At 25.0% G+C, this 18,115-nt stretch overlaps 1 protein-coding gene across 3 annotated transcripts in view; it reads right to left on the bottom strand.

Annotated features, from left to right (window-relative positions):
* Positions 1-16,944, bottom strand: part of LOC122506164 — a 39,211-nt gene extending 22,267 nt beyond the window's left edge. For all 3 annotated transcript variants that reach the window (XM_043618196.1, XM_043618197.1, XM_043618198.1), the window contains exons 1-2: positions 16,747-16,944; positions 11,392-11,577 (exon numbers count right to left, since the gene is read on the bottom strand). In XM_043618196.1, the coding sequence (XP_043474131.1) occupies positions 11,392-11,577; positions 16,747-16,806 (246 nt within the window). In that variant the 5' untranslated portion in view covers positions 16,807-16,944. The remainder of the gene's footprint in view (positions 1-11,391; positions 11,578-16,746) is intronic.
* Between the last annotated feature and the right edge of the window lie 1,171 nt (positions 16,945-18,115).

Here is an 18,115-nt window from a genome sequence, read left to right as displayed (position 1 = left end):
TTTATTTGAAACATTCTTTTTAGATAAAATATTATTTTACTGTATTTATTAATAAAATTTTTTTTTCCTCATTCATTTAGAAAATAATTTTATTTTACTGTATTAATTTAGAAAAACTTTTTATTTTACTGCTATTAATTTTTTAACAGTATTTATATTAAAAGTTATTGGTCTCTTTGAGGCCGGGGCGGGCGGAGTGGGGGAAGTCCCCACTACCACTGACAAGCGGCGCGCGCATCTTCCCACACTGCTCAGGTGTTCTCAACTTAAAACCACCCAATTTTTTTTTTTTTTCAGAAAAAATACAATTTTTATTGCATTCATTTCTTTGCAAAAAGAGAAAATTGTTAAATTCAATTATTAAATTATTAATTAAAAATTTTTTTCTTTTTTTTCGTATTGTACCTGTAGGATATACTAATAAGCTCATTTTAATTTTACTTTTTATAAATTTGTGTACGTCCTTTTGTTTCTTTCTTCATTTTTTATTTTTTCATTATTCTTTGTTAAAAAAAAGAGAAAATAATTTTTTTTCGACACTTTACATGCAAAAATTATTACTGTATGTACACAAATCTATAAAAAAAATTTTTCTTTAATATTTAATATATATTTTCTACATGTTTATATCTACATGCATATTCACAAGTACATTACATGTATGTGTGTGTTTTTGTGTGTATATTGTGTCTCTCGTGCGCATATATGTAAAGAAAAAAAATAAAAAACCCGAGTTAAAATTTCTTTTTTTTTTTTTTTTTATTTTTCTTTGCGATTGACAACTATAAAAATATACGTTTGCGAGAAAATGATGAGAGAGAGAGAAAAAAATACATCGATTGTGCGACGCACGTTCTTCCTCGAGAAAAGTTTTCTCGCATCTTTTTTTTTTCTTTTTCGTGACTTTTTCGCGAGAAATGGGGAAAATATTTCTCAAGAAACGACACGAGACGCACGACGAGAAAATCAATTTTTTGTGAAATCATATACCGAGACGCTGAAAAGATGGTTAAAAAAAGAAAGAAAATGTGACTATCAAAGAGAAAATGAAAAATTGTGAAAAGTGTGTGTTTTTGTGTAAAAAAAATGTATAATGTGTGTTTCATTTTTCTTTTTTGGCGCAAAACTAGAAAATTGTTTCGAATAAATCGTTTTTGAAAATGTAAGAACATTTTATTTTTAATTCAATTAGTATTAATTTTTATTAATTTTTATTAATTTTTAATAATTTTTATTAATTTTTATCAATTTTTATTAATTTTTATTAATTTTTGATTAAATTTCATTAAACTTTATTTTGATTTTCGAATTTTTATACTTTTATGAAAGTTTTACATTTTCTTCAACGTTTATTCGAATTTATTTTTCAAGTTTTTTTCTCTACTTGAAATTATATATTCCCTTCTTTTTGTAAACAGGAATATATTTAGAGAAAAAAAAAACAAAAAAAGATGAAAAATATTTTTTTGTTTTTTTTTGAAAATATTAATACGAATGTACATACAAATATAAATATATAAAATTGACATGCTTTTTGCGTAAAAGCCCCTTCTCCTATAGCTGTAAAAATAAACACAGGGTCAATGATCAAAAAATTAATAAATTAGTGAAAATAGGCATTAATTAAAATCATAAAAAATAAACAGCCGCAAAATTTTTGTTTGCCACCAGAGGAGAATTTATATTTTTTAAAAAAAGGTTCCTTTTCCATTTAGGAAACTCTTTTTATACTTCAAAAATTTTCTATTTAATTTTTATTAACATTTGTAAAATGTTTATTAGTTTTTTTAATTTAACATTTTTTTTAAAGTTTAAAAAATTTTTATTAAAATTTTGTGTTTAAAAATTTTATTTCCATGAAAATTTTATTGTTTTAACTCACTGGAACCTTTTTTTTGTCTTTGATATTTTCTCCTCTCGTACAATCGATTTAAGCTGCTTAGCTGAAAATTAATAGAAATTCCATTCCTCCTTGTTTGCGAGAAAAAAAATTATTTTTTTTTCCCTCTTTAATTTTAACAATCGCTTACAAGGAGGAAGAAGATTATTGTATCAAATTACCAAAGATAGAAGGGGGAAAAAATAGCATAATAATTGTCGGCGGATGAAAAGGTAGGTTAAGAAAAAAAAGGATTGAGGAATTTTTTTTTTTTTGCAACTATGTAGAGGAAAGCAAATAATAAAAAATGACGTAAATTATAAACGAAAAAAAATGCACTTTTCAAGTGCGCGCAACTTAGTTAAAAATTTGTAATGCTAAGAAATTAATTAAAGAAACAGAAAAAAACGATTTTACTTGTCATGACATTTACTAATTTCAATCGAAATTTTTCTACTGTTAGAGCTCCGAGTAATTGGCGCGAAATTCGACTCTTTCTTTTGAAGTTGAGAAAAAAAATTATTATTATTATTATTATATTTTTTGTTATAATTATATTTACAGTTTTTTCTGTATTTTTTCTCCATTCTTAACATTGATGATAAAATAAATTATGTTTCGCGAAAAGTCGAAATAATTCGAGCCAATTATCGGTGGGATTAATTATTAATCAGCTAGATGAAAAAATTCACAAAATTGTATTAACATATAAACAGGCAGCAGGCAGTTATATACGTAAAGACCATTGATAGTGATGACGGATGTTTTTTTCTAGGGTATGTAACGAGTAATGAATTTTTTATTCTACAATAAAATAAAATTTTTTTTGTTTGTTTTCAGTTTGTGGTTGATTGTTAGGACGCGAAGAAGGCGCGCCAATCAGAGCGTAGCGTCGGTGTGTAGAAGGTCGACGCGCAACCAGCGAGTGAAGAGTGGGGCGCAACGGGCCAATTGTCCGCTCCCCCCACTCTAACGCCGGCTCGTCTCCCATTGGTGCGCTTTCTTTCTACCTCGAAATCTTAACTCCCCGGCGTTTATTCAATTTCAAATTTTATTTTCGAACAAATTCACTAATGTTACATACTCTTGTATCTTGTAATTTTAGGGGGGAATTTTAATTCGTACTTTCAAGGAATATTTTAAGGAATAATTCAAGGAATATTTTGAAAGGAAATTTTCCTTTTTCAAGGAAAGGAAAAATTGCAGAGAATAGAGAAAATTAGTGTGAGGAGGAAAAGTTTATGAGATCGACGGAGATAGGTCTATGTAACATTTAAGGAATGTGCATCCGCCATGGAATTTTCTTTTTTTTTTTTTGCCTATATGGAAAAGAACTACAGACAGCAATATTTCTATTTATAGCGAAAAATTTTCAAACGAAGCGCTACTCTGATGCAGTTTTCGGATTTCTTTTTGGTAACAAAATGACGGAGGCACATTTCTATTCGATATAGAGGATCGATTATAGCAACAGGTAACCTACACACTCACAAAAAAAAGAAGTACATACACCCTATGGATTCCACCAATTTTTTTTTTGCCAACGAACAATTTCGGTCTTATTTTTTTCTTTTTATATGTGCAAATGGAATTTTTTTTTAAATTTTCTACTCGCGGCTACCGAAGAGTTATTTTTTTTTACTAGGAGAGAAAGGTTAGAAAAAAAAAATTTTTTTTTAGAGAGGAATTAGCATATTTCATTCGACTAAAGCATAAAAGAAAAATTGCTAAGAGCTTACTGTTTTTTTTTAAATTTTGTTTTTTGGTAAATTGATCAATTAATAAAAAGAGTCGTATGATGCGATTTCAGTCTGAATTATATTTGTTTTTATTTAAATCCATCATTCAAAGAGGTGTTGCGTGACTTCGTTGATTCAATTACGATGTCATCGCACGTTTACATGATCACCAATTATTTTTATTATTATTAATTATCATTATTATTATTATCATTATAATAAATCGTCATCATCGTCGTCGTCGTTGTCGGTTTTCTTTTTTCCTTCTTTTTTATTTTCTTTATCGGTAGCATCGACTAGACTAAACAAAATTACTTCTATTTTCGTTTTTTTTTCTTTTGCTCTTTTGAAAATTAAAAATTTGATTGAGATTTTTTTATTTCGTGACTCGAAACGAATATGACGAAACGTGCGTTTATTCTAGGATAAGGGGAGAAATAATAAGGATTTGGATTTTTTTTCGTTTTTGAAAATATAGTCAAAAGTGGGGGGATAGTTGGAGAATGTGTCCGGAGGCAAACTTCGAAATTTTTTTTTCGTTAGACTCACTGTGAAAATGTTTTAAATAAATTTTTTTTTATTATTATTCAATTTAATATTATTAAAAAAATTTCATTAACTAATAAATAACAAATAAATAAAAAATCATAACAAACTCTTTAACAAAAAATTTTATTATTTTCATTTTATTATATATTAGGTATAAACATTTTTATTTTGAATTTTACAAACAATTTCGTTTAAAAAAAATGTCTATTCAAAAAGAATAAATCTTAAATAAATGAAAAATAGAATTTAACGAATAAATAAATAAAAAATAGAATTCAACGAATAAATAAATTTAACAAATAAACTTTGACAAATAAATAATAATTAATGAATAATAATACTTCATTATTGATAATAAGTGTAATTAATAATTATTAATTAATAGAAAATTATTAAAAAACCTAATTTCTTCAAAAAAAAAAGTAATTCATCATCATAAACACAAAATTTAAAAAAAAATAGTTATTAATAAAAGAAATAATTGTTTATAAATTAATTATTTTTATCAAAAAAGTGTGATTCAAAAAAATATTTTTCATTAATTTTTAGAAAAAACTAATTATTAATATGATTAATAATATTAATAAACAAAATTTAATAATTCTTTTTTAAAATTTCAAAAAATAACATTTTCACAGTGTAAAAAAGAATGTTTGAATAAATCAAATTTTTAGCATCTTTTTTTAAAATTTTTTTTGACTATTTTTCTTCTTTTTGAAATAATGTGAAAAAAAGGAATTTTTTTTTCGATCTTTGCTACCGGTCCTACTGGTCATACAAAGTATAAACAATCAATTTGTTAACCTACCTACTATCTATACATATGTCAGCATGTTCGTATGCAATAACGAACTTCCGTACGCGCATCGTGTACATATAAATAACCTGCATACGTACATATGTGAGTGTGTAAAAATGTGTCTGCGCACACACAAACACGAAATATTATTTTTATAATGACAAGAAGAAAAAGTTAATTCCATTTATTTTTTTTCATCAAATAAACAATTTTATTTTTTGAAATTAAAAAAAAATTTTTTTTAACAAATATTTTACTAAATAATCGAAAGAAAATTAATTTTTTCAGAAAAAGTTTTTTTTTATTAAATAAAAACTCGAACCCACCTGCTTGTGCAGAGAGAGAGAGAGAGAGAGAGAAAGTAATAAAAAAAAATTATTATTATTATTGTTATTATTATTATTACCATTATGAATTTTATTCAAATTAATTAAATTATTTAAAAAAAGGTAAAGTAATTAAATAATAATAGTAATGACAATAATAATTATAATAGAAATAGTACTATTATTAAAAATATTCGTGAAAAAAATTTTAACTTTGGCGAGAATCGAACGCATGACGCGAAACGCTACCTGCGGCTTGCAGTGCTTTAACGACCCCGGTCAAGGCAGACTCAATTCGTCAATTTTTTTTTTTATTTCACTTTGGATGTTAAATAGGGAAATTTGCAAATATTAACGTTAATAAAATTTATAGTATTATTACTTTCATTAAAATAGATAATTAATCAATTAAAATATTAGTAATAATACTAATAATTTTAATAATATTAACACTATTAACAATATTAATACAATTAACAATAGTAATACAATTAACAATAGTAATAGTATTAAAAAAAATAATAATAATTACAATGTTAATAGGATTAACAGTAATAGTATTAACAATATTAATTCTATTAACAATATAAAAATAATATTAACAAGTATTATATAATACAATAATAATGAAAGTAAAAATAATAATGAGAAAAAGCATGGCAGAAGAATAAGATAATAGTAATAAAATAATGACTTTTAATAATTAAAAATAAATAAAAAAAAAAAAAAAAAAAAAAAAAAAATTAGAAAATGATTTTTAAAAATTGTTCATTGTTCACTTGATGAAAATTGGAAAAAAAATTTCTCCCTGCAATTTTGTGCATGCGCGTACACACTGTTGTATGTACTTTTTTTAAATATATATTTATATATAATCATGTATGAATAATAACTCTACTATAGAAGTTACAGTCTTCCATCGAATGAAATTTGTGCAACCATGAACAATAAAGAAAGAATCGATACATGTACGAATATAATAAATAACAATAATGTATCAGCGTTCCATCGGTAAGGTTTCTTTTCTTTTTATTTGCCTTTCTTTCTTTCATTTTCAAATTTTTTTTTATCTCAATAAGTAGTGCAGGCCTGACCGACTAACGAGTCAAGATACAATAGTCAAAATGTAGTAGTAACGTAGTAATATAATTCTTTTTAAATTCGTTACGATCCACGTACACTCGAATTACCTACTTTTTTCTTTTTTTAATCCATTCAATCCATTAGTTACACTTGCACATATAGAACCGTTTTTTTGGTGTTTGTTTTTTTTATTCTCTTTTTTCCCCTAGGCTTCTTTTTTTTTACTCTTTTGTCATTTTTTTTAATCTTTCAATGGTAAGTTCCGAATTGTCTTTCCTAATTTTTTTTCTCGTTTTTTTTTTATATATTCATGGCGGGAGGAGTTGAGGTTTTGCTTGTCTGGCAGAAACAATGCGAATAGGAGAGGAAAAAGGGAAAATATACTTTTCTTTTTTTTTTCTTTCGATCGCTTTGGGATTTTCTTTTTTTTCCTTTCATTTCCACAATATTCGGGATTTTTTTTTTTTTTTTTTTGCAATCTGTCTACGTTAATGCGACTTTGTCTCATTAATCTCACTTCTTTCGAGTTAGATGGATAGAATTTAAAAAATAAATTTAAATAAATTTAAACAAAATTTTTAAATTGAAAAAAAATTTTTTTTTTTGTAAAAATAGATGAAAAATAAATTTGAAAATTTACTAAAAAATTGATAGTATTTTTTTTTTTGGGTAAATTGATTTTAGTGTGCTATCATTGTGCTTATGTTCCGCGCGCACACTGCGGGCGCAACATGTGAGGAGTGGGGATAGCGTTCCCTTCCCCACTCCTCGAAAATTGCGCGCGCAGCTTTCTCCACCGCATCAAAGGATAAAAATCTAACGTTTAACTCTACTTCAGACTCTAATCGTTACTCCAAAGAAAACTCAAACATTTCCTTTTAAATATATTACAGAATTAATAAGTATAATTTATAATTAATTAATAACTAATTAATAATTAATAATATTGAAATATTAATTAATAAACCATTAAATAACAGTGAGTATATTAAATAATCAATTATTATTTAATAAATTATTAATTAGTTATTAATTCCTAATTAATAATAAATTGTTATTAATTAATAAAATAGGTTTGTGCTCCCTCTTTTTCTTTTCTAGTGCAAAAATCTATGAAACTATTTTTTTCAGTTTCTTTATCATTGAAGATAATTAAAAAAAAATGGTGAACATTAAAAAAACAAGAAAATAAATAATTAAAAATATAATTCGTTTTATTAGTTTTTAATTATTCTTTTTGCATTATTAGAAATACGTTTATTGTGTACTTACGATTTCTAAATTCCCATTTTTAAGTTTAAATTCTTATTTTACAGAAATATGTAGTAGGAGATTTTTAATATCTTTGAAAGAAAAGCGAAAGGACTATTCGTCTACAAAACCACTCGACAATAAAATTTTAATTAAATAAAAAAAATATTCAACTAGAAAGAAAAATTCTAAAATAAAACAGAAACAATTTGTTGTCTAAAAATTCTATTTTTATTTTTTACTATTTCTATATTAAGGGATAATTTTATTTTTTACAAGTGAATAAACAATTTAATTAACAAATATTAATAATCAATTTGAATAATATTAATTAAAAAATATTATAATTATATTAAATTACTTAAGTAATCAATTATTCAATGAATATTATAAAATAGAATTTTATGTATAATTAAAAATTCGAAAAATACAACAAACGGTATTAAATGTTATAATTAAAAATTATATAATACAGAATTATTACATTAAATGTAATAATATTACAAAAAAATTTACTATACCTAATAGAATAAAATTACAAAATGTAATTATATTACATTAATGAAACAGAATATTTTCTAAATTTTATTTTCGAAACAAAATTTTCTAATCTTCCAGCTTTTTATTATCGTTCTGGTAAATAAATAAAAAAAAATTTGTTAATAGAAAAAAAAATGGCGACATTTCATTTGAAATTCCTGTCCATTGTGGTCATTTATTCGAATATATTTATTTTATGAAAAAATAAATAATAAATAGTGTATAAATGTGCTTGAAAGAGATATGATTATAAAGTTGATAATGGCGTTCATTTTTTTTTTTTGTTATTTTATACCCGTATGAAAATGTATATAAAAATAAGAATTTCGAATATTTACTCTCAGCTATAATTACAACAAAATTTTTTTCCTCTTTTTTTTGTTATTTCCATTCGCCCCCACATTATTATTTTAAAAATATCTAAATTCTCAAAAACTAATATTATTATCTAGACTAATTCCTTGCATTTGTTTCTTTTGTTTATTATTTTCATCCCTTCGATATATTATTAAAAAAATGAAATTAAATTTGTTTTCCTAAAAAAACAAATTAATTATTATTAAAAAAATCAATTTTTTATTCTCTTATTTTATTGATAAACACTGATCATGATTTTATTTTTTTTAATTTTTTTGACTACCTCAAATTGGTACGTATTTTTTTCAGGTTTTTTTTTTCATTATTTTGTTTTTAAATTTTTTTTTAGTTCTATAGTTTTAAATATATATTTATATATATATATGTATATGAAGAGGTTCACTAAACTTACTTGGAAACGACATTTTAAAGGCTTCTTTCAGTATCGATTCCGTTAATAATCTTAAAGATTCGTATGATAATGACTCATTTGTGTTTTTTTTCTAACTTTACAAATCGTGCGTTTTTATTTATTTTTTGGTTTTTAAATTAAAAAAAAAAAAATTTTTTTATTGAAAAAGGAATTTTTTTATTAAGAAAGAAATTTTTTTATTAAAAAAGGAATTTTTTTCTTAAACAAATTTTCATTATCAAAAATTACTTCAAAAATCACAATAAGAAATATAATAAAATTACATTAAGAATTACATTATAAATTAGATAAAAAATTCCATTAAAAATTTCATTAAAAATTGTCAATATTTTGAAAAAAATTTTTTGCATTCTCTTACCTTTTGTCATCGAATTTTGTAACAATTCGATTAAATTTTTTTAAATTTTAATAACTATAAATGTAATGAAAATAAAAATTCATTATTTCCAACATTAATTACTAATTAATTAATTTTTTATATAAAAATTAATTCTCTAGTTATTGAATTGATTACATTGTGTCGTTGAAGTAATTTGTGCTTCAATTATCACGTAATAAAGCTTTATTAGCTCACAGTCAATTTAACACACAAGGAAAGAGTAAATCAATAAATTAAAAAAAGGGAAATATAACAACAACAAAAATAAATAAAAAAAATACAAATTTCTAAAAAAATTAATAAATTATCAGTAATAAAATTAATCGATTAATTAAAAAAAACCCTTAATTTTAATAAATTAGTCTATTTATTTTCGTAAAATTAAATAATTAATTAAAGTGACCTTGACTAGATACTTATTTAGTAATCTTATTTTTTTTATTTCTTTAATTTCTAATTGTAAAATTATATACAATAAGTTTAAAAAATAAGACAAATTTTTCTTTTCTATATTGACACTTTTTATTTTTTGTAAAATTTAAAAATTATAAATTAAAAACTACTTTAGTTTAATAATTACTTTAAAAGTAATTTAAGATTTTAATAACTTAAGTAAATAACAATTTATCTATTTAATAGATTAATAAAATAGTATTTTTCTAAATTAATGAAGAATTATTTTAATAACCTAATCGAACAATAGTATTTTAATAAATTAATAAAAACAGTATTTTAAAAACCTAATCGAATAGTATTTTAATAAATCAATAAAAGAGTATTTTAATAACTTAATCGAATAATAGTTTTGAAAAAATTAAAAAAACATATTATTTTAGTAACATTACCGAATAGTATTTTAATAAATTAATAAAACATTATTTTAATCACCTAATCGAATAGTATTTTAATAAATTAAGAAAATAATAATTATTTAATAACTTAAAAAAAACAGTATTTTCGGAAATTAATAAAATACTGATTTTAATGTTTAAAAAAAAATTAATAATACACTTATTTAACATTTCATTGTTTTCACAAAAAAATGGTGTCATTTTTAAATTTGCAATTAAAAGATTTTATAATCAGAAATAAAAATTTATTTATTTTGAAAAAAGTGTCTCTGGCGCGTAGTGAGAAAAATAGTAGTAGTGGGGATGATGAATCACTAGGCGCTTGCCCCTAATACTCATGAGCTGCGCGCGCAGTAGTGAGAGTAGTGGGGATGACCAATCACTAGGCGCTTCCCCCCACTACTCACGAGCAGCGCGCGCTGCTTTCGAACTTTCGAAGACGCTAAAATCACACTAACTTCGTTTCTACCAATTTTGATTGAATTTAAATAAATTTAAATTCTACCGCTATTTATTTTTTATCAATTATTATCGTATCTATCACTACTGTTTATTTAAACTCCAAACCTGTCTATTTACATTACTGAATATTAGTCAATATTTTTTTGAAAATTAATCCCCAACGTTGTAAATTTTCTTTCTTAATATTGAATTTGGTTTGTGGATGAAAAAATGACACCATATTAAGATATTAAAAAAATGCTAATTTAACCTCCCTTTTCACAAACACGACGATTTTAATAATTTCTAATAAAGAGAGAGAGGGATTATAAAACGTGAATAAAAAATGGATACGAGAATAATTTTCTTGTCCTCTTGGACTTGGTGGATGTAGAAGAATAATGAAAAATTTGATTGTAAATAGGTTACGTGCGAACGTAAATTGGAACATAGGGACCCTCATAGTACGCATGAACGTAGACAAGATTGTGGAGGGGATTTAGAGTTGGATGGTGGGGTGGATTGTGTAATGGAGTGCAAACGGATGAGGTGGTTGTGGTGGGACTGGTTGTGATGGTGGGTGATGGGGACTGATTGACAGATTGCATCGTGGAGACGGTGGGTGACACTCGATTTTGGGGACCGCCGGCTTGAACCTGGTATACGGTTGGACGCGTTCTTGTGGGGCCAGTCATCGGGCACTGGGCCCCGGCGGCGCCATGTTGGGCCCCAGCTTGACGAATGTAGTTTGATGGTAGACATACCTCGAGGCGATCTGTTCGCGGCATCTTCTGCGGCATCGCCACCGTCTGCGGCACCACACCCAAGGGACTTCCCACTCCCGTGGGATCCGCTGGTCCCATTATCGCTGGCATTATCGGACTTGGCGCAAAATATGGACTGTAGGTGTTGCCAACCTGCGGCATTCCAGTCAGGTACGGATTGGTCGCCTATTGATGAACAAATGAAAAATTCACCCGGACACCAGCCAGGTAATTTTGAGATTAGATTATTGTCGAACTTGTTTTTTTTTTTGGTTTATTTTTTTAGATATTAATAACCCTAGATCTATTAGTTTAATCATTCAAAACAAGACATTCATTTCTTTCGTGACAATTCTATTTTTACAGATTTTTTTTTGTTTACTGCATGGAGAAAACTGGGTACAAATTTATACCGAAATCCTTTAATTTTTGTATCTTTCGTCCGCCATATTGGATCCTCCATTTTGAAATTTGAAAAAGTAAGTTTACATTTGTAAAAAACCCATTATAAATCAAAATTCTTTAATTTTTTTAACTTTAGTTCGTTGTCTGCAATCTCAAAACGCATTTTAAATCGAAATTCGTTAATTTTTTTTAACTTTCGTCCGCCATATTGGATCCACCATTTTGAATTTTAAAAATCAGGCTTTAGATTCATAAAAAACCCAATTTAAATCGAAATTCTTTGATTTGTTTAACTTTAATTCTTTGTCAGCGATCCCAAAACCCAATTTAAACTGAAATTCGTTAAATATTTTATCTTTCGTCCGCCATATTGGATCCGCCATTTTGAAATTTGAAAATCTAAGTTTAGAGTCGTAAACAGCGACCTCAAAAGTCCAATTAAGCGGAAATTCATTAATTTTTTCTTTCGTCCGCCATATTGGTTCCGCCATTTTAATTTTTGAAAAACTGACTTCAAATTCGTAATTTGTTTTTGGGGTTAAAATAATGTAACCCCCAGTTTTCTCCATGTAATGTAGTGCAAACATCCCAAACAAAATAGATCTGTATTAAAAAAAATCACAATCGAGAAGAATCGAACCCAGGCGCTCGATTTGACAGACAAAGCACTTGACCCACTAGGCTAATGACCCAAGATGAAAAAATTTTATTTAAAATAAAAAATTCCCCTTAAATGGAATCGTTTTTCTTATTTTTCCCAAACGTAATAATACATCAACAATTAATAATAATAATAATAGCAAAAAATCTCTTATAATTAGTACAAAAAATGCGATTTATCTTTAGAAAAAGAAATAAAAACCCTATTTAATTAGTCCGTAAACAGAAAACTGAGATACTTTGCACCACCAATTTCATTCTTTAATTTTTTTTTTGTTGTTCACTCAAGGCATTCAATCTCTTTCATCCTCTTTATACAATTCTCTTTCAAGTGCAAGCTGTGTATTTCGCATTTTAATTTAATGGCAAGCAAAGGGTAAAACAGTTTTCAGCAAAAATTTTTATTTTTCAACTATATTCTATATTGTATAGTGGAAAAAAAATTCACAAGTGAACAGGATTCTCTCATTTTTTTTAGATTTAATTTTTTTTAATTTTCAAATTTTATTAACTGATTTTAAAATATAAAAATAAGAATGGGCAATATTTGTAGAATTTATAGGGTATCAATTTCTGTTTGACAGAAATGGATTTGTGGATAAATATTGTTTGCTTTGGTATATTGAAATAAATTCAAAAGATGAAATCTGCCCTCAGTGAATTTCAAAAGGTTCAGGTAAAGCTTCATTAGTCTGACACAAAGAGCTCGTGTTCACTTGTGTTACGGGTACGCCCTGTCAAAACAAGCCTCAGTCCAACGTGCTCCAACAAATCAAAACACACCTACTATTTGCTAATAAGTTTTAACACATCATGCTTAATTATCAATGAAAAAATTTCCAATTTTTAAATTTTAATACAAAAAATTCATTTTTGTAAATAAAAAATTATTTATTTAATTAGAATTGCATCTATTTAATATTTTTTTTAATTTAACATTTTTTTGCAAATTAGAAATTTTTTCAAAACTGTGTTTAAATCATACAGAATAATTAAAAAAAATATTTTTCAAAATTGTAAGTTTTATAATTTATATATATACTTAAAAATAATTATATTAACTACTATAGCGTAGACTTATTATTTGCCTTGGGGAAGATTTTTTTTGTAATATTCTTGCGTAAAAAAAATTTCCTTTCACTAATACGATTAAATTGTTTTCCAGAGGAAATAAAATATAATATAAAACTATTATTCTTGCCAATAAACTTTTCTCTTATTATTCCCTTCGATTTAACGAAAGTTTACAACTCTAAAAGTACCATCAATTGATAAAGAAAGGAGTATCAATTAATGAGAACAATTTTATTGGCTCTTTATACTGCTCTTTTTTATATTTTATTTCACTACGATTTGCAATCAATTATAGACTAAAGAAGAAAATAAAATTAAAATTCTTCCCCCGGACATTTTTACAGCATTTGAAATACAATTTTTAAAAGTTGTAACTAAAAAAAAGTTTATTTAAAATTTTTTTGGAATTAAAGACTAAAAAAAATTATTTTTGTTTATAAACAGTAAAGATTTTATTATTAGTTATGAGAAAATAATTTCTGAATTGAAAAATTACGAATAAAAAAAAATTACTATCGGGAAGAATCGAACCCTGGGCGTAGAACTGACACGCAGAGTACTTTTCCTCTAGGCCAACTGATCATTAGCAAATTTTTTTCACTTTTAATGAATTCCATTAAATATTTCAAATTAAAATCGAAGTTTTCTCAATATATTGAGTAGTATATTTATTAAATTTCTATTTATTGCAAAAAATTAATTTCTTTTTGTGAAAAAAAAATGAAAATTAATATTTGTATTTCAAATACCGTTTTGGTAAGTCTACAAAAAAATTAGTGAAAGCCAACCAAAACCAGGAGTTACCATAAAGGCGTGGGTAGCGAGTAGTTGCTGCTGGATTTGCTGTTGAAGGTGATGGTGTGGTGGCGTAGGAGATGGAGACTCCTGTTCACCAATGACGTTATTGGAGAACACACCAACAATCAACCACAACCACGAGCGCCACAGCGGCAAACATAGGGAACAGACAGGCAGTCATACGTGTATTATATGCTCGATGTCATCACGTTGCAAGACGATTAATTAATTTGTAATAAAATTAAGGGAACAAATTTTCCAAATTCAAATGTTAATCAACTCTATTGTAAAACGCTCCTTTTCTCAAAATTGCTTTTTTAATCTACATCGCGCCATTTATTTTCTTTTTTTCTTTTCTTTTCCTCTTTTTCTTCCTTTTATAATATTATTTTGCTTTCTGCTGTCGTGTCTCAAGTTTTTCATTTAATATACAAAAAAATTTATCTTTTAAAAAACTTTCTTCAATTTTGTTTTGAATTTTTTTCTTTTCAATTCCATTTCCTTTGTTTTTCTTTCGTTTTAATTTTTTTTTCTCTTTAAAATTTCTTTCCCTGAAAATGTAATTTTAGGAGGGAAAAAATATTCTTTTTAACTTTGTTTTTATGAGTGCATTTTGTAAACATTTTTTAATAAACTGGTTTTCAATTATTCTCTATAAGGATGTAATGAAAAAATATTTTTTAAACGAAATACTTCAACTGATGAGTTATTTATTACTATTTTTATTTCTCGGAAATAAAAAAATTGTACTTTAAAATTAGTTATTTTACAATTACAATTTTTTTCTTTAATTAAGAGAGATTTTTGAGCAAAAATAAAAAATTTTTTTTTTAATAAAAGCTTTGAATGTATTGTAGAATGCAATTTTATTTAAATTATTTCTACTACATATTTTATTGAAAGTAAATTCATCAAGTCTTTTATTAAATTTTTCAAAGAGATATTTTTCCAATTTGTATTTTTTAATAAAAAAATAGTTCTTTTTTTCAAATTCGTTTTCTCATTTATTTTTAAATTTCTTTTATATTTTTTTGAATACATTAAAAAAAAATACATTTCGGCATTAAAAAAATTCTATTAAAAACTAATTTCTTTTGTTATTTATTTTTGTTAATTAAAAAAATTATTTCTTTGTAAAAATAATCATAGACAGAATATTGGACGTTTATTTATTATGATATTTTTTTTTAAATTTATTTTTATTTCCATTTTTTGTCGAGGACATAATTTAATAATTTATGTAATAAAATGCGTTTGAATCTTTCGAAACAAAAATATTAGCAGATGTTTTTCATTTTGATTTTCGTATAGCAAAATGTATGTATAAATTACACGTCATGTTAAAAACTAATTAAAGCGCTGGAGAAAAAGAGTAGATTTAAATACAGTCATTGCTTGTCAACTAATTTTTTTAGAGTCAAGAAAATTATTTTATTTTATCACATGAAATTAACATCAATCAGACCTGTACGGGGGATAAAAGAAATAAACACAAAAAAATAAATAAAAAGAAAAAAAATTCACACCCTCTAGATAATATCGAACACTTTAAAACTATAGAAAACTTGTCGAAAAAAAACTCGAAAACTCATGCAAGAAAATAAAAACAAAATAATTATTATAAATAAAAATTCGAGGAAACAAATTTTCTTTCAAGTAAAAATAAAAGAGAACTATGGAAAAGTAAATACAGGCCTGAAAGACATTAAGAAAAACTTGATAAACGAAAGCAAAAGCGTGACATAATCGCTAGAATGACACTGACGAGAAAACATGCGGCGTGCTAAATTCTTTTGTAAGTAGTTAATTATCTTCACGTTTCATGCCAGTCCAAAATTTCGTATTTTTGAGTTTTTTAATAATAAAAAAATTCTTAATTTTGTTTCTTTAATTTACATTTTTAAAAATCGTAATTGATATTATAATTGTATTTATAATTCCATTTTTAATTATATTTATATTTACAATTATATTTATATTTATAGATATATTTATAGTTATATTTACAAATATACTTATAATTATAAATATAATGAAGTTTATAAGTATATTTAAAAATACAATTACTATAAGAAAAAAAACTTTCTCAATTTTTCGAAATAGTAAAATTTTTTTAAAAAGTTTTCATTTAAAAAAATTATTATTTGTAATTTGTACCAGATTATAAATAAAACTCTTGAGAGTATTGAATAATTAAAAAAAATATTGCAATTAAAACATTTTGGACGTAACATTAAATCGAGAAGAATAACATGAAAATTTTCTAATATCTAAATGGAAAAATCTAATAGCAATGGTCAACAAGGGATTGAGATCTCGCGAGAAAGATAAAAGCTATGGTTTTCGTGTGTATAATAAAGTAGAGAATGATGCAATATAATAATAATAGTAATATTTTTTTTGAACTTAAAAACATACCACTGTGGGCACCTGACCAGGTACAAGTGCTTGGCCCGGTGTGTAACCCATTTGTTGCATTATTGCATTCTTTAGTGCTAAATGATTTCGTCCATTAATCAAAAGTTGATCCTTCAGATGCTGTGGTGGATGGAAGTATTTGCACGGTGGTTTTTCTCGATTACATCGACCCTGGAATTTAAAAAAGAAAAAATATATTTTTATTTGATTTTGAAACAAAAAAAAAAGTTGTTGATTAATTATTTTTTTGTTTTTAGTTTCATAATTTGTTTCTAGAAATAAGTGTGGTTTTCAGGTCAAGGATGACTCTCCACTTTACTTTATCGACTGCTGAATAGTTATCGACCGCATATACATTGAAAATGAGACATTAACTCTGAAGGCAGTCACTGAGGCGTCGGCCATTTAATTCTCATTCTCTCCTGTGCTTTCGTCAGATTAACATCGTTAGTAAACTTTATTTTATTTTTTTTCTAAATTAGAAAGTGGAGACTAAGTAGGAATAACGGTTATTTACTCTCAAACTGTCAAATTAATAAAAACAACTTTAAAAGTTTAAACAAAGGTAAGAAAACTTACGAAGCAAAATAAAAAAAAGGTAGTTATACTCTCAAACTGTCAAATTAATAAAAACAACTTTAAAAGTTTAAACAAAGGTAAGAAAACTTACGAAGCAAAATAAAAAAAGGTGGTTATACTCTCAAACTGTCAAATTAATAAAAACAACTTTAAAAGTCTAAACAAAGGTAAGAAAACTTATGAAGCAAAATAAAAAAGGTGGTTATACTCTCAAACTGTCAAATTAATAAAAACAACTTTAAAAGTTTAAACAAAGGTAAGAAAACTTACGAAGCAAAATAAAAAAAAGGTGGTTATACTCTCAAACTGTCAAATTAATAAAAACAACTTTAAAAGTTTAAACAAAGGTAAGAAAACTTACGAAGCAAAATAAAAAAAAGGTGGTTATACTCTCAAACTGTCAAATTAATAAAAACAACTTTAAAAGTTTAAACAAAGGTAAGAAAACTTATGAAGCAAAATAAAAAAAGGTGGTTATACTCTCAAACTGTCAAATTAATAAAAACAACATTAAAATTTTGAACAAAGGTAAAAAAAATTTCGACGTAAACTAAAAATAAAGTTGGTTATACTCTCAAACTGTCAAATAATGAACAAAAATTACCGGCAACGTTAAAAGAAGATATAAAATAGTTTCAGAACAAAGTACAAAAAACATTTATAGTTTGCCCATCTAATATTTTAATGCAAATTAAAAATCCATAAAAATTTTTAAAATCCGTTTTAACTTGGATTTTTTAATTCCAACGTACTTCTTTTAAAATATTTTTTCAAATTACTTAAAATTTCA

The sequence above is a fragment of the Leptopilina heterotoma genome, unplaced genomic scaffold (assembly GCF_015476425.1).
Source record: "Leptopilina heterotoma isolate Lh14 unplaced genomic scaffold, ASM1547642v1 Lhet_397, whole genome shotgun sequence".
NCBI lineage: Eukaryota > Metazoa > Arthropoda > Insecta > Hymenoptera > Figitidae > Leptopilina > Leptopilina heterotoma.
The sequence above is the reverse complement of the archived record's forward strand: the minus strand, read 5'-3'. Positions and strand labels throughout refer to the sequence as shown.